A 22,992-nucleotide genomic window follows, 5' to 3' on the forward strand; every position below is an offset into this window, starting at 1 on the left:
ACACAGGATTTCCTTCAGTTAATAAGCCTTTTCTTCTTTTAAAAATCACTTTACAAACCATTTACTGCTCCTATGGAAAAATAATTGTGTTGGCAACAGTACAGTGTTCCTGAGTTTAGGATATTTTCCTAAGTAAGAGGAAGACAATAATTTAGCCAAGAGAAAGGCCATTGTGGACTGATTTTAATTAAGACAATTTAGAGCTTTTATATCCTTCTCTGCTCTCCCTTACACAGGAATATTCAACACCCAAAATAACAGTCTATGATGCGCTGTGGCTTCGAAACTGAGATCCTGCAGGTAAAAAGTAGCCCTGAAATTCTTAATTTTCTTTTTGTACCACAGTGCTCTGCTTGAAAGTCTTCTTATGCCTATCTGTACCTATCTAAAACACGTATACATGTATTTTAAACAGATGAATTGGAATTTCTCACTAATTAAAAAAAATAATAATCAGCTTGCTTAATTTCACATAAAACAAACTGGAATTTGTTATGTAAGTGCTGTCGAAATCTCCAACCAATATTCATGGAAATGGACTTGCACTCTTCTACCTTTGATTCTTGGCAAACAACTGACAGCAGCGGACACCCTTAATGTGCAATAAAAGAAAGAAGGTTTAAGCACAGACTTTTTCTGCACTACAGGACATACCTTGCTCACTTCCTTCAGGGCTTGCTTGCAGTTCTCGTATTTTGGTGAATCTTTTGGAGTTTTCTGACAAATAGTCTGAAAGAAAACATCCATTACTTCAGAGAACTAAGAAGCACAGACTGTAACAAATACAGAAATCTACATACACATTAATGGTAATCAAAGAGCTGAAGTGCCAGCTGTGAACTTACGAATAAATGAGGTAAATGAGAGAACACTATGGACTTACAGATGAATGAAATGACAGTAACTGATTGATTTTAATCCTAACAGTCTGTGTAGCCTCTGTGCCAGGTTATTCCTCCTTGGTTTCAGAATCAATTCTACTACAGAACCTTTTGGACTGGACTTCCAAATATTTAATTTTTGACTGCATAACCAAATAAATGCTGCTGCACTTCATGCTAAGCAGACCTGCCGGTACTCACAGCCCTGCACCTCGAACAAGCAATGGGATCAGCCAGGAATCGAACATAAAGGAGTGCTAACATTAAAAGAACACACAAAGGAAAAAAAGAAAAACAACATTCTCACATCCATCAGCAATGGAAGACGAGTAACTCTCTGCATAGGGAGAATGAGGAAGGAGATCATCGGTAAATTCCTGCAGTCTTCGTGGGACTCAATGCGTGACAACACCTCTTTAAATGCTGGATTTGTGGCTCTGGTGGGAAAAAGGGAGGGGAACTTAAGAGAATATTTTACCCAAGGATTGTGAAAGTTGGCAGATTTCAGAAATGGGGAAATGCAGTTTGAAAACTTTGTATCGTAGCCTTCAGCATTATTTACTTAGATATGCATGACAGAACTGATATTTAGAGAGCTCCTTTTCTCCCACAGGAGAACATGAGTGCAAACAGACTCACAGATAACACAGAAGCAAAGCACAGCTTTGGCAAATCCACAAACTGTACTTATCAGCAGAAAGGTGCTGTGACACACAGCCACTACCAGGACTGCACGATGCAGCCCGGCACGCTTCCACCCTCAGTGACTTCAAAGGCACTTCTGCATGAAGGAACACCAAGCATGTGAGGACATGCTGTGAGCCCCAGGCCTTGCACCAAGAACCACAGCCTTTGCCTCCTACTATAAAGGGAGTAATTTTGCAATCATATTTTAAAATTAGCTCTTACAGCAATTTCTGAAGCGTTCGCTGCTGATAGACTTCATTAGTGCAGTATTTCACATAAGGATCAAATGTTGAAGAAGAATGCTTTTCCACAATATCACTAATATCATCAATGAAGATGTTGTTCTGATGTCTTGCTTCAAGCTCTTTGAAGAACCTGTGAAAAAAGGAAAGGAATCACTCATTTTACAAAAAAAATAGCAGACTTCCTTGCAACATTTTACACTTCAACCGACACAACCCGTGGCTTTTATAACCTAATGACAATTTGAATAGTTTGTGGAAGGGTGAGGTCCTCCCTCCTCCTGGCAGAGCAGCGTGGGAAGCCTTTCACTGATGCCGTCGGGGCGGTGGGTGTCAGCTGGCACAGCTCCCCACAACCACCTCCCAGCTGCTGCCAAAACCACCAAGGCCCACACAGTGTTGTTGGACGGGAATTTCCAGAAACGGGGTTGAAAAAGAAATGGAACAACTTCAAGCACAGCATTAAATCACCATTTCCTCCTGTAATAAGGGAAGTACAGTACCAGAATAAGAAACAGAGAAAGAGGAAACAAACCAAACTCCCCTTCCCTGCTGCTCGTCCTCTATTCCAAGTTGGAGCCCCTTTGACTTCTGAAAGCTTTTCACTCCTTGCCCTTGTAATTTTATCAAAAACCAAATAAATGCCTTCTAATGAGCATTTCAGCAATGCTCATTAGAAATATTTTGACCCTTTGGAGTATAAGGGCTCAAATGAATTGGTATTAGAGCCACTGAAGGTCATTAGAGCCATCTGACATCAGTGCAATGCAAAAAAACCATTTAGAAGTTACTGAAAATCCCCCTGGTATTTTTCCTGCCTGCAAGTGTTACAACCAGGCAACCTGCCAGGATAAACCAGTTAACTAAAAAACGGACATGAAGCACAGCAAAGTAACACAAATACTTGAAACACACAGCTTTGTATCAAGCTAAAGCACTGGGAAGTCTCATTTTGTTTTGTTTTGGCCCATTATCCTACTTTCTCATTACTAACCACTGGCTTTTCAAAGCCTGTCACCCTGAGGCACCTCATTTCGGTGCCCCAGTGCTCTGCACAGCTTGTTTTACAGATGTAAGGACTAGAGAGGAGGACAAAGAGCAGCTCATTATGCAGGTGTGTTAACAGAGGGTCACAGAAATGAAGATACTTTGCTGTCTGACTGACGATGGCCACGCTCAGACTGCAGCCACACAGCCAGACGGAGCGCCTCGGGCTTGGTGTGACGGCTCTGACACACCAGCTGCAGCTTTAACCAGCTGATGGCACTTAATGAATACCAGGACACTGCTCACAAATAGATGCAGTACGTCCCTGTCCCCCAGAGTGATGCAGCAGTATCATTCATAGCGTTGCCAATTTTGGAAGATACAGTCCTCCAGACTCCTATTCTCCAACCATCTCATTTCAAAGCATGAGCTATTTCAGACTGTCACTGTGTCACCTACGAGCTCTTGCACAGACAGCAGTGCTGGCACCGCATGCCCAGCTGCAGCGAGCTCTGCCAGCCAGCAGAACCACAGCAGGCAGCTCTGAGCTGCTGGCCACAACTGCAGAGGACCAGAATTCATCTCCACTCCTCTCAGACCCACTGATGGCTGGGAGAACTCCTCAGTGCCCAGCCAGCTCAAGAAAAGAGTCCCTCTCCCTGCTCCATGTTACGGCATGCTGAGCAAGTGTTTGATCGTGCTGTGCTGGAACTGAGGCTCGTAAAGCTTCTCTCCTGCTTCACCAATGACACCAACAGTCACAGCCATTCTAGGAATCAGTAAAAATCCTGCTTAGTAGGAGATACCTTAAAAAAAAAAAAAAGAAAAAGAAAAAAGGAAAAAAGGGACAGAAAAAGCACTCCCACGTCCCATCACCCTCAGAATGCACTGAAAGAAACATTACTGCTGGAAATCACACCCTGGACTCAGAAGTCACCTTCCCAGCAATCACAGTGCAACCAACAAAACAGGCACGTCCCAAATCACTTTTACTTAATATTTTCAGACAGATTCTGTCGTGAGGATCAGTACTGACTGACTCAGTGCCAATTTAACCAGCTACAAATGAGCTGCACTCTGCCCTGTGACTGTTTTTTCTTAGTAGCAGGAGGACCTAATAAAGCATTTATTTCCAGAGCTTTCCTGCTTAATTAGTTCCACCAAAGTGAAAGTCAAACAGCATCCTAACAGAGAAACTGATTTCCTCTGCCCTGCCCTGTGCTGCTTCAGAGAAACGTCCCATCCAAAATACCCTGAAACTCTTCCTCTCCTAAAGGCTGCGTGCCAGACTCAGCAATACAGATGTCATTAATTTCCTGTTTGTTCCCTCTTCCAGCTTGGGAAGGAGAAACACTGCAGTACACAGCAGCACCAGGGCTGTCCCAGCCCTATTGCAAGTTTCCCCTTGCAGTTTTGGAGCTTTGTGTTAAGGTTCTTCCCTCTAAGCACATCATTAGTAACCCATCCATCATCATGTGGAACAACATGCCAGGATTTGCTCAGGCAGTTTTCTTAAGCTAATTCTGCCTCTTAGCTGGCACTGCTTTGATCTCTACCTGACACACACAGCTTCCTGCAAAGCCTGGGCCAAGCCAGGTGAGCACAGCAGTGTCAGCACAACGTGTTTATGCTGCAGGACTCAGCAATGCCTCCCTTAGCAGCACCAACTCCCATCGACCCCAGCACAAGTGCTACTTAAAGGGATGCAATGAACAGATTTATCAAGTAAAGGTGCTAACATTAATTATTTTGCTCAGTCTTTCTTTTCTATGTTTGCTCTCTCTTCATCCCTAAACAAAGATAATAAGCAAGTTGGACTTACATTTTTACCAGTGCTGTCTTATTACCCAGTTATGTCAAAATTAGGCTGCACTGGATTAAAACTGTCATTGGCCATGAGCTTCTAACCAGACAGGCCATAGAAGAGTTAGAAAACCAATTATGTCAAAATACTATCCAGGAGTCAAAGCATCCCCCACCATCAAGCCCACTCTGCACAAGGAAACGAACTGTGATCTGCCCTGTCGATTATTCACTTCAAGTTACTATTATTGGTTAATTTTATGAAGTTATAACAACCTGTATTTCTGGCACAGGGATTAAAAAGCACATTTAGCTTCACAATGCTTTTGGTGCTGACCAACCCTACAACTCTGTGGTTCTGTGATCTTTTTGTGAAGCTTACTGCCCACAGCAGTGAAGCTGTTCCCATCTAACACCCTTGATTTGCTACACACCCAAATGAGTGAGCACATCAAGCTAAGGCCTGAGAGCACAGAGGAGAGGGACCAGGAACCAGGCTGCCCTGCAGCAAGCAGTGCGATGGGGGAAAGCCTGCGGTGCTGCACAGCCCCGTATTGGTGATGTTACCCACCTGCTAGGAAAGCTTTGTCTCAGGGATTCACAGACCTGCACAGACTGTATAGCTTTAAAATCTCATCTTAAAATAGTACACTGACCCATTGATACAGGGAGAGGAGCCAAAGGAACACACATACCTCCTCCTGCTCTGACAAGTGTGCTAAACACAACCATTTCCAGGCAACGTACAATGTGGAGCCTCGCCGCAAGGAAAGCACAGATTAAAAAGTCTGAATAACTGCTTGTATGGGAACTGCTGAGTCCTGGCCCGAACCACTGATTGATCATCTGGAAAAAGGACCCAGTCAGCCCTGGGAGCTCAGGTGAAGGCAATTCAGCTGTGGGACCAGAAGGGGAGGAGCCTGGCTGCCCCTTTCTTAGACCCCATTGAAGGGCTGACTGCCACTGGGGAAGGATCTCTTTGTGGAGATCCATCCTCTGTGGAGTTTTCCCCTGTGATCTTAGAATCTTTTGATATGGGTGAGCAATCTTCTTCCCTTCCCTCATAGCACTTTCCTATCATGCTGGTCCTTCCATCATCACACCTTTGTTGTAATGCCTTTCCCACTGTACTGATCTAATTGCTGTGCTGCTGAACATCCGTGAGCTTTACTATCAAAAATATGCAGATGAATCCAGTTTTCCTCTTTTACACTTCCTGCAGTAACAATAAAGCTGAGAAGCGGTGCAAGGGCTGTAACCAGAACAAACCAGCACCCAGGCAGAGGGTCCGTGCAGGTCAGAGCTTCAGCTAACGGCACCATAGGAGTCCCTGCACAGCCCCTCCTGCTAAGCAGCTGCTGGCTCCAGCTGCACAGCCTTAAGCTGCAAGTGCCACTGCTCTGCACAGCAACTGTCCTCAAACACAAACACATACTTAAGTCCCTGCACAGCTCAGGCCGCAGGAGAAGAGCCAGAGGTTGCAGGAATTCAGCTCGGAACGCTGCTGCTGGCAGCTCTCTGTTAAACTGAGAATACATTCATACAACGTAGCAACGGGTTGCAGCACAAATAAGTATTACAGCAGATGGGAGCTTTATGGCACAGCTCTGGTGATGCCAGCAGCTGCAGCAAACACAAACCACCACCAAATGGAAACCCCAGCACCGACCATGCCGGTCCTGAAGCACAACCATGGCTGGAGGACCGCTGGCTGTGCTCGGTCACAGGGCCATCACCTGCAGCATGCTTTAAATCCCAGCTCCAATCAGTATTCCAGCTCACAATAAGGTATTTCTATTTCATGCCAAAACTGTCCTAACTCACTGGCAGAGGGAAGATTTGGGGTTTGGATGTTTCTTTTTTTCTTTCAATGAAAAGCAGCTGGGGTTTATGTTAAAAACAATCATGCACAGAGTCTTAGGTAAAAATAAAGATTCTTATGCTGAGAGCCACAGCTGGAAAAAAAAATGAATTGTTGTAATTTTATATATATACATGTATGTAAGTATATGTGCGTGTGCAAACATTTCTAACCACCTAAAAAAGCATTCTCTCTCAAATTCTGTTCACCAACCAACCTAAGAAAACTGTAACTCCGTTCAGAATCGTAACTCAGAAACATGATTCCCTGAACAGAGAAGTCCTACCTCCAGTCCCACCTCAAACAAGGAAGCTAACTTCTCAAAGAAGAATCACCAGCTCAGGAATCCGAGTTCCATATTCTTCAAGTTATTCCAGTGCTGCACATCAACTGCAGACAAACATGGTCAGGTCGGCCCAGGGAGTTTTCTCAGCTGCTGAAAGAACTCTCCAAACAAATAATCCCTTAACATCAGAGCTGAAGAGTTCAGCAATTAGTGCTGATGTCCAAACAAACCAAAGGAGGAAAGCTGATGAAACACGAAAATAAACTCACTGCCCCAAGTCTGATATGAATGCCTGAATGTATTCTGTCAGCACCTAAAATTCAGAGAAAAAAGTGGTATTTGGACTCACAGCTCTTCAGCGCACTCTCTGGGCTCCCTGGAGCCTCCTGACAATCAAAAGTCCCATCAGCAATAAAACAAAAAAAAAGGCACAAAGAGTAAACTCAGCAGTGCTCCACACGTTGAGGACCAGAGCCTCACACTGAGCCCAGGGATCAGCAGCACCAGCTGTGGCTCAGTGCCTGCACCCCCCTGCACACAGGTACCTCGCAGCACTCAGAGCTGTGGGAGGGTTTTCATTCCTCGTTTGCCTTTCTCTGTCCACTGAACACAGCGCTACCACTCAGGCTTACTGGAAAGGGAGACATTTATCCACCTCAAAGCCTCCAGTATGAGCAGCCTTCCTTACAGGAGCAGAAAACTGCTCCCCAAACACACTGCAGCATCACTGAGCCACCTGGGAACCATGCTCAGTGTACCAGCTTCCTTCACAGCCGGCTATGGCAACAACTGTGATAAATCCAGCACTGAGACTGCCAGGCCACGTGGGAGCAGAGAATGGTACTGACTGTTACACCACTGGTACTGGGAAATCCAAGCAGTCAGCTGCAGCCTGTGAACAGATCACTTTCATTACAGCTCACCTGAATCACCTGGGGTCTTCTCACGGTCCTTCAATTGTTGCTGTTATTATTATTATTATTATTATTGTTGTACTTGGCTATTTTTTTTTTTGCCCTTGACCTCTCAAATAAATTAAGCAACAAAACTCTGCCTTCTCTAAAAGTAGTGCTTCTAATGGCTGTTAACTGACCCAGTGCAGACATGTCTTCAATGAACACTGACAGCAAGTTATTCCACGGAGAAAGATTAAGGTTTGCCATACATAAGGATACTGGAAAAAGATGAAGCATCAATCTAATTTATAGAAGAAGCAATTATAAAAAGCTTATCTGGATCCGAGGATACATTCACACAGCAGAATTTAATTTAGGTACTCAGATAAGATGCTGAGCTATCGCACAACGCACACAGTTTTCTCTACTGAAGTCAACACGCAGTCGGAATCCGTCCTGGTGAGCTCTCTGTGCCTCTCTCTGCTAATGCCCACCTCTGCATACCCATAAGCCTTTTGCTGCCCTTACGGTAGAGAGAAACGCACCAAAGCTCTCCAGCTGCTGTAAAGCTGTGGGTTTGACCTTCAGAGCAACTGTTGCTCAAGACGTTTCCCTCACTGCTCCCTGCAGCTCCTCTTTCCCAGGAGCCCCTTCCTGGGATCCTGACCTCCCAGCACCGTGCACTGAGGCTGGATGGAGTTCTGCCTGCTAAGGCGACTGCACAGCACTCTCACACTACACAAGCTTTTAGTTCCAAACAAGCTGAGTCACGGCACGCCCAGCAGGTTACATCTCAGCAGAACAGCTCTCGCTGACCTGGATGCAACTCGTGTGCTTTTGTGCCCTACCAGCCAGGAGCAATCACATTACATATACAGCAAATACACCACTAAGGAGTTAGGATGTTTTAGCAAACACACCAAGTATGCTGCATGCACAGTTCAGACCAACTCTTCTTTGTTAGCAGCACCCCAGTGACCTCCCAAAAGCAGAGACCATCTTTACTGTCTGCATTCATCTTCCAACAAAGGCAGTGTTGTTCAGTTACAACAGCCTCGTCATGCGCAGGGCCTCCTGGCATTCTGGAGAGCTCCACTAAGTCTGTTCCAAGTCAAAGTTTCTACATATAACTGCTAAGCAATTCTGACTGAAGATACCACTTCTAGCCATCCACACTCTTCAGCTTCACTAAACTTTTGTCCGAGCAAGCCAAAGCACTGGGAACTGCACCCATGCACTCACATTTCTTTTGTCTTTTTTAGAGAACTAAAGGCAGCTTAAACCAGAGCACATCTGGTGGCACAGATGCCTGATTTTGTTACATTTTTCCAACAAAAGGATGGGTTCTGCTCCTGCGGAAGACCTTGGAAACAGAGTGGAGGTACTGAGAAAGAGCTTCTTAAAGCCCCTTTGCATTACTTACACCAGCGAGGTTGCAGAAAGTGAGCACATTTTGTTATAGTTTAACAGTGTTGCATAATTCAGGAAACAAAATATGCTTTCATTTAAGTTTAAGAAGGGTTATGAATTCTGATTTCACTCCAAGTAGTACTAAATCAAGCTCTTAAGCCATTACACTTTCCAGACCAAAAAGAATAAGACTATAATTTTAGGGCAGCGTGGGGTTTTCCATTCTTTTTTTCCCCTCTGAGGACTACAAACCAAAAGGGTTTTAAAGAATTCCCATACATACACTGCTATCCCCACCTCTGCTTCAAACATTTTAACTGAGAAATTCAGAAGCGGATTGATTTAATGGTTTTGAAGACTCAGTCACTGAGAACAGGAAAAACAATCATAGCTCAGCTGTACTGCTATGTTCCACTGCTTCTTACAGAATCAATTCAAGGCAGCAACAAAGTCTCCAGGCTCGTTAGCCTTTCAGTTCTTTTAAGCTACCTAAAAAAGACAGCAGGTACCCCCAAACAGATGATGTTTCTGCAAACCCTAGCAAAAAATCAGCACATGATACTCCACTTTTACTCACGTTGCAGACGAGCAGAAGCCTTTAAAAGTACCACTCCTAGAAAATAAGGGCTTGGATAACCTGCACCTCTGACAACAGTGCTGCCAAACTGCTCTCCTCCCTGCAGTGGCTGTGGGATCCAGTAACAGCCAGCTTCCATCAACAGATCTCAAGTGTAGGAAAAGGAGATGAGCAAAAAGCAACGGGAGATGCTGGAACACAACTGAGTTAAGCTCAAACACATGCCTATCACACGGCTCCTACCACAGGTTTCTACTTGCCACAACAGGTGAGACCCTCTAACATATATGCTCCGTGGGATAAAACCCCATTACTGCATACATTTAGAAGACATGAATTCAAATTTCTGCAGAACCGATTTAAAATTCCACAGCACGTGTGGCTTTGGAGAAATGGGAGCCAAGAAAGGATGTCACCAGGGCTTGGAACATGGAACTTGAGAAGTTCTACAAAGGGAAATGAAGGCTTGGTGAAAAAGAATTCATAAAAACATGATTTTTGCAAGAGGGAACCAAAGGGGACAAAAGAAAAGGGACTAAAAGACAAATGAATTGTAGAAAAGGCTGATTCCAGAAGCACTCCTGCCTGGCAGAGCCCCCCAACCACTGCCCACATCAGAAATGAGGCAAATATTCTGTGTTCCACAAGGAAGGCAAGGGGCACTAACAGTGTAGGAGATCAAACAACATTTTATCCTTCAGCTTCAGTTCAAACTGGAAACGAGGTGCCAGAAAAGAAGCAGACACACTTCTATTTTTTAATTACGTAAGTGATAGTAATTCAACTTCTGGTGCTGCTACTGATCACACTGAAGCAACAAACAAGTTACCATTAAGCAAAACCTCATGAAATACATTTTTGAAGAAGAATTTGCAGTATTCATAACTCTGAACTACACTCTGAGTGCACATGTATGCGCACAGGCAATATTAACGATTCTGACAGTAATTATCAGCAATAATAAAACAGGCTTCACACTATTTGCACCACTGAAGACCTGCCAGCACTTCCTCCTCGTCAGGCTCTATGCAGACTGTATCCATCCTCTCCATCGCTGACTTTGTAGGGAAGAAATTTAAAAATGAACTTAAAAAAGAGAAGAAAAAAGCAGAGCAGATCTGAGCAGCCTCTGCTGCCATGTGCTGTGGATGCACAGTGCTGCTCCCAGTGCCTGTGCTATTTACATAGGAGATAGCAGAGCTGCACAGCGTGCTGCACATTGAGTACCAAGCAGAAAGTAAACAGATTTGACTCACTTAGGACAACACTGGCAAGAGTCAGCTCCTGAGGGCAAGTATTAAACTCCTGCTTAACTCTGAACTGTTTAATAGGGGCAAGGTAAGTTTAATTTGATAGACTGCACAACTAAATATGACTGCTCAGTGTATCAAGAGCCAGCTTAAGAACCACCCAGAAGCCAACGATGCTTATTCCTACTGAAATGCACAACATTCTTCCTGCCTCTACCCTTTTTTAGATACATTAATACCAAAGTCTATTCCACAAAACATGAGTTCAAACATAGGAACAAAGTGAGACTGACAAATTGCTGTGCACGTTCACCACTATTTTTTCTATCTCCATATTTGCATGAAAGTTCAGGAAGAGATGTTTAGCACTTCAACATCACCTGAGATTCAAGTAGGAAACTCAGTTTTATGTCATGAAAATATAACTGGACATCTCTAGCTCAGACAACCTGCAAGCTCTCCTTGCTAAACCAGTACAGCCAGAAAAGAAAGCAGGTGTTAAGTTTTAAGAACAGAGAATTCCAGCAAGAAAAGATTTGATTTTTCCAAATGAGAGCAAGCTGCCTCTCAGGACAAGAGGGGTAGGAAAGGCACAGCCTGCAAATACTACCACATATCATGAGCAGTACTGATCAAAGCTCTCCTACCCAAGGGGCTGCCTGGCAGATACAGCAGGAAAATACAATCCAAACCAACAGAGCCTTGGTTGTATCACAAATGCAGAAATCTGTGCTTGGTAAAATCAAAACCGTAGCTTTTGCTTTATGCTAAGGCAAATCCTTAGCACTGCAGACATCCTGATGCAGAGAAAACCAAAGTCCATTCTAACTCAATTACTTTTTTTTACAACAGGTGCAACATTTGACTGCACATTCTTACATCCCAGGCCCAAACTTTCCACAAAAGCTTTACCTTGTGGCTGTTGCTCCATTTTGTGGCAACAGTGAAAACACTATTTCGTATGCTACGTTTCATTTCCTGCTTGAATGACATTTTGATTATAGGTAGTCTCCCGCAGGTACAATCAAAAAAGAGTTCTTGCATTTGTACACTTACTTTTTACTTGCTTCATAAACATCAGTAATATTGGAGAAAAGGTGGTGGCTCTCCGTTTTGGTCATTGTGAGGCTCAGCTCCCGGGAATTTTTGAACATCCGGATCAGAATCTCCAAGCTCAGCAAGTAAGAATGCTCAGAAGATATCACTTCAAATATGGCCTGTGAAGTGGAGGGGTGAAAGAGAAGGGTTACTTCTGATGAGGCTGGGTCCCTTCTGTTTGTGGAAGGAAGCAAAGAGAAAATGGTGACACGAGTTTTCATTTCCACGAGATCTGTATCATTTACCCTTGGAAATGAGTGATTTCACACTGGGACAAAAAGCTGTATTTAGACTTTTAAAAACAACTGCAAATGGTGTTTGAAGACAAAAATGCAACACCAACGGTGATCACTCCCCGTTCATACTCAGAAGAGGCTTTTCTGTTTGTCTGTTTGCAATTTAAAGACACATGCCTGTCTCTGTGGTCTGACTGGAAACTTACCATCAGTAACTCAAATGTTCACCAGCCAGACTCGGCCGCTGCCTTCTTTAAAGAGAAACTGGTAAGTTACTTGCTTAGAAGCATTCCTAGCTAACAACTCTGATTACCCAAGAATCTGCAGAAAGCAAAACCATTTGCAAAATGCAGGGTTTAGACACGTACCAACACTGATACCTCGGCCACTTTCAAAGCACCCACTTAGGAGCTGGGACGCCTGCAGCAGGGCCAAGCCCAGGGCTGGGCAGGCAGGAATGTGGCAGCCTGTCCCCTCTGCCATCGCTTCCAGACCCCAGGCACTGGGATCACACAGCAGCCTCCAGTGCCCGCTGCCATCCCACTGCTCAGAGCACACAGCTTCGTACCCTTCCCCGCTGGCTGCACTCACAGCACACCTCCCAGCAGACTCTTGGACTTTGAAATCCTCATTCCACTGGACACGTCCATCTCTGACAGGGAAACTATCCAGCTTTTGGACATCTTTTACCCCTTCAGGCTTTACTGGCTGTAAGTCCACTACCATTTTTATACACATATGCACCGTGGAAAAATCATGAAAACATTTTCAAGAACACTTCTTTCACAAGCTTCACCAAATGGCATTTGTCACCAGTGTGACCCCCGAGCAAAGCTAACAAGGGACAATACTATCAGCAGAGCCAACGCAATTTTGTGTTATAACTGGTGTTTATACTTGCATGTATCACTTCATTAGTTACTTGCAATTAACTTTTCCAAGCATCCTAAGTGATAGGAGAGAGCCCAACTTTAAATGCAATACCACAAACCTGAGTATTTAGAAAGGATGATGATCATGGTTCCATAAACAGAAAGAGAGACAGAAAGAGAGAAAGAGAAAGGGCCTGTGAGTGACAGACTACAGAAGGTGCTCACATAGGTGGTCTGATGCTCTAGAGAGGCTCTGTCTATAAGATATAAAACCAAGAGAGACTATAGGCATGCTGAATAATCCCAGCCTGCAGCTGACACAAACAACGCTGGGAAAGAACAAAACTAAAAATTTCCTTTGGGGACATTCTCTCTTAAGAGTTCAAGTCTAGAGAATTCTGCTGGTTACTGAGGTAAGCTTCTGATCACATACAGTTTCTCCTGGATAACGTGAGATTCAGTGTTCCCACACTGTACCTTCAAAGCTCTTCCTACCCTTCTAAAAAGCCGCCTTCAGAAGAAGCAGCTGTTTTACCTCGAGCCCTTAAGGCTGATCAGGTTGGGCTCAAGCCATTAAGATTCATCAGCTTCACAGAAAACCTACGGAGACAATGCCCACACAAGGAAGGAAGCCCAGCCAACACGTGGCTCAGCAGCATCACTCCATCCTCCTGCCTACCTCAACGGCTGCTGGAACACAGGCAGAGATGCAGCAGCAGGGAGGTAGCAGCTACAGCACCCCACGTTATTCATGAGAGCAAACACTGCTGTGCAAGAATATATGCAAAGGTGATGCTTAATGTGAAATTGCCCACCAAGCACCCAGGAGAACAGAGGTGTACTCCCACCCTGGCAGCAGATGTACCAGCTAGCAGGGCTGACCACAGGCAGAAAGGAGCCTGAGAAGGGCAGCAGGGCCTTTGCCCACCATCACATTTCCAATCTTCACTCTCTCAAACAAAAAAATATGGTTTTCTGCAGTGACAATGTATAACGATGGCAAAAATAATGTAACCAGACTCAAAAAAGAAACAATAATTGATAAAAGATAATTTTAAAGAAATAACATGACTTGACAGTACAACTACATCGTAAAAATATTGCTTAGTTTCACTCTGAAAAGATAGGCCTCTAATATTCGAATTAAAACCCTCAAGCTGAAACTATTTTGGTGACATTTTAAGACTTTGTATTTAAAAGACAGCAGAAGAACTTGTTGTCTTTGAGGGGATGCAAACATGGCTTCAGGACATACAGACCACAGGCTCCTGAGGACCAAAATAAAGGCCCTGTGACTCAGAGCTTCTGAGCAGGAGGGGACAGAAGAGCAGAACACACAGCCTCAACTGCTCACAGCCCAAAAAAGCAAAAGAAGATAGCCAAGGAAACACAGGATTATTAAAAACAAACAAAATCCCTATGGTCTACATGATGCATATGCCAGAGGAGACGTTTCAGAATCTGTATACGAACACCACAGCTCAGGTCACTGCTGTCCCAGGGCGTCAGGCTTGCTGCACACACCTGTGAGCACCATGGGAAGCCCCGCTCAGATCTCAGCCCACTATGCTCACCAAGGTATGTCCTGAAGTGAAATGGAGATTTTGGAGCAAATGACCACAGCAGGTAATTCTGCAGTGCTGCTATTCCAAAACCAAGACAACAACAAAAATCCACCCCAAAACAAACCGAAAGACAGAACATCATTTTTTTTTTTCTTTTTTTGTTTTCTGTTGAAGGACATACCTCAAGAGCTGCAGGGATATAATAGCTGGCTAGGTCAGGCTATTCTTTTCAACACCTCTCATTCTTTTTGACATAGCCCCTGTAAGTAAGGAGAGAGGGGAAAGCAGATAAAGAGAACAGAAAGAGCAAAAAAGGAGAGAGACAGAGGGACAGAGAAAGAAAGGGACAGAGAGAAAAGAGAATTGCATCAGTGACTGCTGCTGCTTCCTGTACTGCTGACAGCATGGATGCTCCCAGTTTATTTCAGTGCAAAAGGAAAGGCATTAGGAAGGCTGGGGCACAGAGATCCATTCAGAATGGTTCACCAGGTGAGTTACAGCTGAAGGGCAATGCAAGAAGTTGCCCTGTTTGTGCTGCCTCCCACCTCTGTAAACACGAGGTTGATGTTACACGTCCACTGCTCCCAGTGAGCAGCACCAAGCAGGTGCCCTGCTGCAGGGAGCACACTGCATGCATCACAGCTCTGAGCAGGGGAGAGAGCAGGGGAGAGAGCAGGCCTCCCCCAGGGCAGGGAGCAGCGTGCTGGGCTCCTCTCCTTTGGAACCAACACAGAGCATTAAACCACACATGCAGTGCAGCCCTGAGTTATCAACATAAAAGAACATTCTTCTTTAAGGGAGTACCTCTTGTCTCTTTCTTTCTTCCTGGCTGATTGCTTCTGATAATCCATTCTTTTTCACCTAAAAAAAAACCAACAAAACAATTAATTCATTAACGTATTTTGTAGAAAAATGTGGTTTCAAGACAACAAGAATCAAACATGCAGAATTATTTGAACACTGCACTAAGAAACAATTTAAGTACTGCACTAAAAATTCATACATATTTTATTCTACTTGAGATAAACAACAATATCTATACAAACAAAAGTATAAAAGACAATGTATAATATTTGATATTTCCAAACAATAAAAAGAAGTAATTAAAAACCAGCAGAGCACTCCCATAGTAGGACTCCAGCACAACTCTCTCTCTCACACACACACACACACACTGAGGCACGAGAACTCTTTTCTCCTCTCAAGTACATGTGTCAGTCGGGACACCTAACATCACAAGGTGCATTTTCTGCACTGGCCTGAAACACATTAGTATCTTAATTTGTGAAACACACCTTAAGGTCTTTTTAGGTAGAGTTGGTCAAAAATTCTTCTGGAGGAATCTTCTCCTTAAAAAGACCTGCAAAGTCCTGAGTAAGTGCCTCATGATGCTACCATCCCCAGCCCTATGATGTCTAACTTCTTTAGTGAGAAGTATTTCTCTCCCTCCACCCAGGTCCTGGGTGCCGGTCCTGCACCCAGACCAGCCGTGCAGAGCCGGCCCCGTCGCACAGCTGGGAGCCATACACTCCACTACCAAACCCACACTACGCTTCTCAAGTTGATTCTTTCTCAGTGTGAACCAGTGCCAGGACAACACTGACCAACCCAGGAGGCCGCAGTACAAGAGGGGCTGGCTCTGTGCACTTCCTAGGTGACCCCAAGCAGCAGGGCACAGGCACCGTGCTCTGCAGAGCTTTGTCTGGACAGGACCTCAGCTGCTCCCGAGACGCTCAGCTGGTGCACCTCCATCCTCCCACTTTCCATCAGGTTTCTCCAAAAGCTCCTATCGGACCAGCAGCAGCAGCTTGTTCTTCTCCACTTGCTCCTTGGAATTTTAAAGGCTGCATCATCTCACTTGCTCTCCTGCACAGCACCCTCACAAAGCCGGGCTCACCAGCGAGGATGGCAGCACGGTAATGGTACTTCATTTGCAGCAGATTGCTTGGCATTTCATATTGACAAAGAAAACAGAAATACTCCATTTGTGTATTTGTATTTGTAACTGCTCTTCTGAATACCTCACCATAAGCACACACTTCAAGCACATGTAAGAACCAGTTAGCTGCCTTCCCACTGAAGTATCTCTCCATCAACAACCGGAAAGCTTGGTAGTGCTCACTAGGAAATGAAGTGACCATTTTTTGGATGTCATGAAGGGCTTTTCTAAAAATATGCTGACACAGGAAATACCTATGAAGAGATCCAAGAGATTACAATGCTTCCTGTTAATACAGCAACTGTAAATTTCCAGCGAGGACAATGCAGCAACTGCTACCCTCACGTTCCAGAAACATAAGCTGTGTTTTGTGACTGTTGTGGCAAACGTGGGTTTGCACATGCCAAAGAGCACATATAAATCAGCTGTTGAAGCAAATGGCTCAAGCTCCTGATTAATCAATGTTCAATCTTCCAAAAAGAGGTGCAAATACAGAGACCAATTTCATCACGCTCTGTGGAAAAAATACCACTCTTATTTTTGAGGTGCCCAAAATGTTTTAGCTTTAAGACTCTAAAAACCACTTTTGTGGTGCTGTGTCATCCACAAGGACTCAATACAGGCTAAGAAGGCAGTAACAAGAAAGCCACAAGGGACACCACAACGGCCAGCACTGCTGTGCCCCCCAGGACCGCACAGCTTCCTGCCCACAGCCCAGCTGTGATGGAGCCCACCTGACAGCAGGAGGAGGAACGGAGGAGAATGAGGGGTTAATCCCACACTTAGGTACAGACACTCCTCTAAAGAAATAGCTACACAGGGGAAAGAAGAACTCAGATGAAATATTTCATTGACAAATGGTAGCTACACCATAAACCAAAATGAACACAAGCCTTCAGATTCTTAAAGGGGAGCTAATGCAGAGATCAGCCCTGAGGCAGGCAGCTGTTGCCTGACACCAAAGGGAAGAGGCACCATGGAAGGTCACAGGGAGGGTGGCTCAGAGAAGCAACTTGTTAATGAACAAGAGAGGAAAATCACAACGGTGCTTGTCCCACAGCAATCTAAAAAGAAGAGAAAACAAGATGACAAGGTGGATACAGACAGGAATTAGGGCAGCACTGACCGCAGTAACACAAAGCAAACGTGCTCTGTGCTCTCCAGGCTCAGAGCACCTGGAAAGGCAGGCACTGCAGTTCCCAGCCTACCGGGAGATGCAGTCAGACTCAAGTGCAGGCGGCCCATGGAGGTGGGGGCTGTTTGGATCCCCCTGGGCAGTGCACTCCAGCAGAGCCACCTCAGGCTTTGCCCTCCTGCCTGCTGGGTCCTGCAGCTCCTCGCACACCCAGCACCACGTTGGTGCCATCCATCACAGCTGAGCGCGTGTTGGCAGTCGTACATTTCACACGATGCACCAGACAGTACCACTGCATATGATTGCTGTGAGTTCTTAAAAAAAATGTTTTAAGATGCTTTTGGAATGTATTGTTTATTCTCTTCAAATTAAAACTTTACCAGAGGAAGGCTGGAAAGAACAGGGAGCAGATAAGCTGGCTCAAAGTGCCGCAGGAACCTAAAGAGGAAGAGGGCTCAAAGGAGTTTGAAAGGAGCTGCATTTAAATACTATCCCACCTCGGGGACTTCAAAAGCTCTTTGAAAAGTCTCTTACTTCCACGTATGTGTATATGCTGCAAGAAGACAGAAGCACCTTTTTATTACAGTCTGAAGGCTTTAACAACTCAATACGTGAAGGTTTCACCTCCAAAAGCAAACCAACATCAGCTGGCAGGGCTGCGTGGCCACGGACATCCCGCAGAGGTGATGGATTTGCTCTGAGGTCCTTCCCCTCATCTCCCAGCACAGTCACTGCTAACAAGGACCAGACACCTCCTACACTCTGCCTTTCCTAACGCACGCTGAAACCCAATGCTTCAGCATTTCCCAGCTGACTCCCTGCTACAACTCAGCACTTACTCTTTTTAATACAAAATGACAACACGTACTTTTTCCCGAGAGCTGTAAACAGAGACACTGTGAGACTCACAGGTTCCCACCCTTGATTTTCACAGAGCACCTCTTCCCATTTACTTCCCACTGCAAGCCTTGTAAATCAGGTACAGACAAGGAACAAGTCTGCCGTGTTAGAAATGGTGAGGAACGAGTTTGGTTTATGTAACTGTAAGCACAGCACACCACTGGCTCTCACTGAGACAATTCTACTTCAGTCTCAAGACAAATTAGCATTTTTGCAATCATTATTACTGAGTATCATTCCTTCTGAAATACCTCAGCTGTCGAGCACTTAACTGCTAGTTTGCCTAGAAGGCAAAAGAAAACCAATTTGTCCTCATTAGAAACAATGTTTTTGCAGTATTAAGCAAAATGAACTACATTTTAAGTACTCAATCTGTTGAAAGAAAATTCAAAGCAGATCTTTCTTAAAACCATACTGTCTTGGCTTCTTTATAATTAACGACTCAGAGAGGTATTCATATTTCAGTACCTTGAACCACAAGGTCACCAGCACCTGTAAGACAGCTCTTCTAAAAAGACACTCTAATAGACTGAGAAAATCTTACTCAGCACGAATAGTTATTAAACACAGCTAGTAGTCCCAACAGTCAAATATTCTCTGTCATGATAATAATCCTTCCTTATGATAATAATCCTTCCTTATGTCATACATAAAGATGAGGTTCTAAAAGTTAGAAAAAGAAAAGTGACAATTTTATGGATAACCCCCAGAAGTCGCAGAAAAATCAAAATGAAAGTAACAACAGAAACACCAGTATTTTGTTCTTTGGTCTCAGAATTATGCATACTGGGACAGCTACAGGGATCACTGACTTTCCAGCTTATCAGCAGGGAAAAGACCAATAACTGATCAGGACCTTCAAGTTCTTTTCACAAAATGAATAACAAAGGTTAGTTTAAAAAAAAAAAAAAAAAAAAAAAAAAAAGAACAAGAAGGGACTAAAAGCTATTTAAAGTTTGCTCCATGCTGCTCCGACCCACAGACAGCTCATTGGTAGGGCTGAACCTCCTTCCAGGCTACAGACAGTACTGACACAACATCTCCATTCACAGCCACAGCTTTTCTAAGGACCAGCACTGCCAACACCACCTGCAGGCAGGGCTGAAGCCACCACCTCTGGAGCCTGGCAAAAGCAGGTGGTCTCAGACTACATACAGAAACAAACGAGATGTGCTTGATTTCTTTCGTCCAGCACAGTTTTAAAAATAAGTATCTTAAAGTGTAAGATAATGAAATCCAAAGTCCTCCGCATTTCGACATTCTGTTTAATTCCATTTTAAACTATACTGAAATTTCTTGGTCACTTTAAATCAGATCCTGTACCCTTGTGAGCCTACACACACTTGTGCCAGCAAATGACAGAGAGAGGTGGCACCACAGAAAATGAGTCTAAACCTACTGAAATTGACTGAGAACATGATTTGTGCTTTTTAAGCTAATGGAGTTACCTTACACAAGATCCAAATAAAATCTGAATCTGCACAACCACAACCTGGATTGGTAACATCTGAGCAGTTACAAATTTGTTGATAGAAGGACCCATAGAAACTTTATATTGTGGAAGGGAAGAAAAGATGATGATAAAAGACTCAGTAGATTTGCTTCAATGCATTCTGAGCGACTCAGATAGCCTTTGTCCGGCTATGCAGTGATTAAATACTCACAACTGATAGCTGACTCCATGTTGATCTCAGGGGCTTATAGGGAAAAATAACCTTTTCATCTGATTTCTGCTCTCGGGGCTCAGACTCCTCATCAGAATCATTGTCCAGAGCTTTTTCTTTGTAGTTCTGATATAACACAGCATTTTCTACAAAGCAATAACAATGTGTCATTAATTGCTATAAGGTTATTTAGTTGCTTTTCATAAAAAATAAGTCACACTTAAACAACGAAAAAATGAAAATGTCAACGTGCTGTTCACAAACTCCAAAAGACAAATATTGCATCTTATTTAGGATGGACAATGGAGCAGTGCAGTAACAATGGATCACTGTAACGCTACCAAAAAGATCCACACTGACTGCATTAAAGAACAGATGTGTCCTTTGTCAAGAAAAAAACAGAAAACAATTTTTTCGTCCTTGGTTTGTTGTATGACGTTTCATAATTAGCCAGCAATTAAAAAACAGAACGAGCTGTCAGCAGAGCAGTCATCAATCAGGAAGTCTAGCTATTTTCATCAGAAAGGTCACTGTAAATCCAATACCAATTCCCACTTCTACTCCATCAGCTTTAAATACTGCCTTCCCACCTCCCTAAGAGAAGGAAACGACCCAGGCTTCAGAAATCTGCAGGCAGAACTAATCCAAACAGAAACTTCTGAGGTTGCCTGAATAAGAATAAAGCCTATGAATTTTAACTCACCATACTTTCTAACTGCTTCAGCAGTGCCATCAGTAACAAAGGCAATGAGCAGCAGCCCTTTGCCTTTCCCAGCCTCCTCGGTCGCTTTTTCAAAAGCATTCAGAAAAGGACAGAGAGCTTTAGGAGCTGAGTAACGCACAGAGACTGCACGGAACAGAGCTGTGGGCACCTGCAGCCATCAGCTCCCACCCCACGGGTCTGCTCTGCCCCTCGGCACCCCACTGCACCGGGCTTCTGTTTGTTCCTTGGAACGCATCTATGTAATCTGTGTACTCTGAAGACAGGAAATCCCCTACAGTAACTGCATGCTGAGAGGCACTACAGAATCTAGGGAAGTAATTAGAAGACAATGCACAAAAAGATGGAAATAAGAAACAGAGAGATGCAAACAGGACACAGCGTGAAGTTTGGAAGACGGAAGCAAGAGGAAAGGGAAGGTAAGGCAGCAGCTGAGATGTCCTCAGGAGGCATTAGCAGGGCCCAGGGAAGCAGCAGCCGCTGTAGGACAGCAGTTTCACTGTGACAGCCACAGATTTGCCGCCAGGCAAAAAGTTCTTTGTGTTGAATACTGTCAGCAGCAAACCCGAGGAAGCTCTGAACTAACGAGTGACATGAGAGGGCAGATACACGGGCAGCTTTTCTCTGACGCTGAAATTTGAAGCCCAGGTAGAAAAAAAAGGAAAGGATTTACAAAGTCAAGGGATTCACTGCAGTGGAACCAGCATTCTGCTCCTAGTGTAAAAGGGGGGAAAGCTGCATTAGCCTTGAACTTTCAGAATAACAATCCAGGCATTTGTTGCAAGTGCTGACCCCGAGGCTGACCCGTGGGAGCTGTGTCTGCCAGCTGGAAAAACAGCCTCACCTACACCTCCTCTGCAGGTCTGCTAAGGCTGAGACACATCAACCAGCTCATCTTTTAAGAGAAACAGGAGCTTAAGAGGAACAGGAGCTTAAGTGGAGAAGACATACTTCAAACAAAATGCATTTGTAACCCATCGTTCCATATTCTTTAAAGGATCCATTAAAGTACGGCTGTACCAGAATTATGGCTCCGTATTACAGTGAATTTATTGGCAAACAAGGTATTTGGAGTAATCAAGTAATAAGGAACTGTGCAAAATTATGTTTAAGTTCACTCTGCTTGTCATTAAGCACCTCTTAATGGACAAAAACAGGCTTACCTTCCCCATCAAACGTCCCTTGTCCTTTCAGCGTTTTCTTCTAATGATTTCAGTAGAAAAGAGACATAAACACATTAAAAGAAAACAAAATAACCACCGGTAACAACAACTTCATGCCATACTTAAGCACAGACTAAGCAGGACCTCCTCCAGAAACTTCTTCTGTCAGACACGTGTTCACAAATACAACTGTTTTGTCACAGAGGCTCTGGACTTTCCTCCTCTCACACACTGCTTATATACATTTGTCCCAAATGTTTTATTTTTCTCAGGCTTTCAAAGCACGACGTGCATTACCACCACGAGGGCTCCGTGAGCTCCTGGCTCAGAGTCTCAGGGCTTCCCCAGGAGACACAAGGCTCCGCTGAGCCGCGCGGAGCTCTGCGCCCTCTGCAAAGAGCCACACGAAGAGTTTCATAAACACAAGTTTTGAGAACCAAAACAGAGCTCTGAAACAGAACGGCTGCTGTGGTGCTGTAAGGCCCATTAGGTCAGTTTTCACAGAAAAGTGCTACTGGCAAAAAGTCTGCGTGTGAAGTCAGGCAGTGTCACAGCATCCCGCCTCAGACTCCGCTCCTTGCTGCTCCTGGTCAAAGCCACTGCTGCACAGCTCCAGCCAACCCCTGCAGGAGCAGCTCTCATCTATCACTGCTTCACCACCCCTCCCACCTTCACAGAAGCCTCCAAAACCGTCATCTTTAATTTGGCAAAAGCTGTCACAAAGCTGAAAAGGACTTGAGCAGCTTCAAATGAGCCCTCTGCATGGGCTGCACAAATCTACCACTACGTTAAATAAAAGTAACAAATTGTATTAAAAAA

At 44.4% G+C, this 22,992-nt stretch overlaps 1 protein-coding gene across 1 annotated transcript in view; it reads right to left on the reverse strand.

Annotated features, from left to right (window-relative positions):
- ARHGEF26 (Rho guanine nucleotide exchange factor 26) overlaps positions 1 to 22,992 on the reverse strand; it is a 40,087-nt gene that overhangs the window by 15,610 nt on the left and 1,485 nt on the right. Inside the window, exons 2-8 of the mRNA XM_031555033.2 lie at positions 22,174 to 22,213; positions 20,290 to 20,435; positions 15,456 to 15,512; positions 11,937 to 12,097; positions 1,791 to 1,943; positions 1,189 to 1,318; positions 655 to 729 (exon numbers count right to left, since the gene is read on the reverse strand). Coding sequence (XP_031410893.2) covers positions 655 to 729; positions 1,189 to 1,318; positions 1,791 to 1,943; positions 11,937 to 12,097; positions 15,456 to 15,512; positions 20,290 to 20,435; positions 22,174 to 22,213 — 762 coding nt within the window. The remainder of the gene's footprint in view (positions 1 to 654; positions 730 to 1,188; positions 1,319 to 1,790; positions 1,944 to 11,936; positions 12,098 to 15,455; positions 15,513 to 20,289; positions 20,436 to 22,173; positions 22,214 to 22,992) is intronic.

Source organism: Meleagris gallopavo, chromosome 11 (assembly GCF_905368555.1).
Source record: "Meleagris gallopavo chromosome 11, MGAL_WU_HG_1.1, whole genome shotgun sequence".
Lineage (NCBI taxonomy): Eukaryota > Metazoa > Chordata > Aves > Galliformes > Phasianidae > Meleagris > Meleagris gallopavo.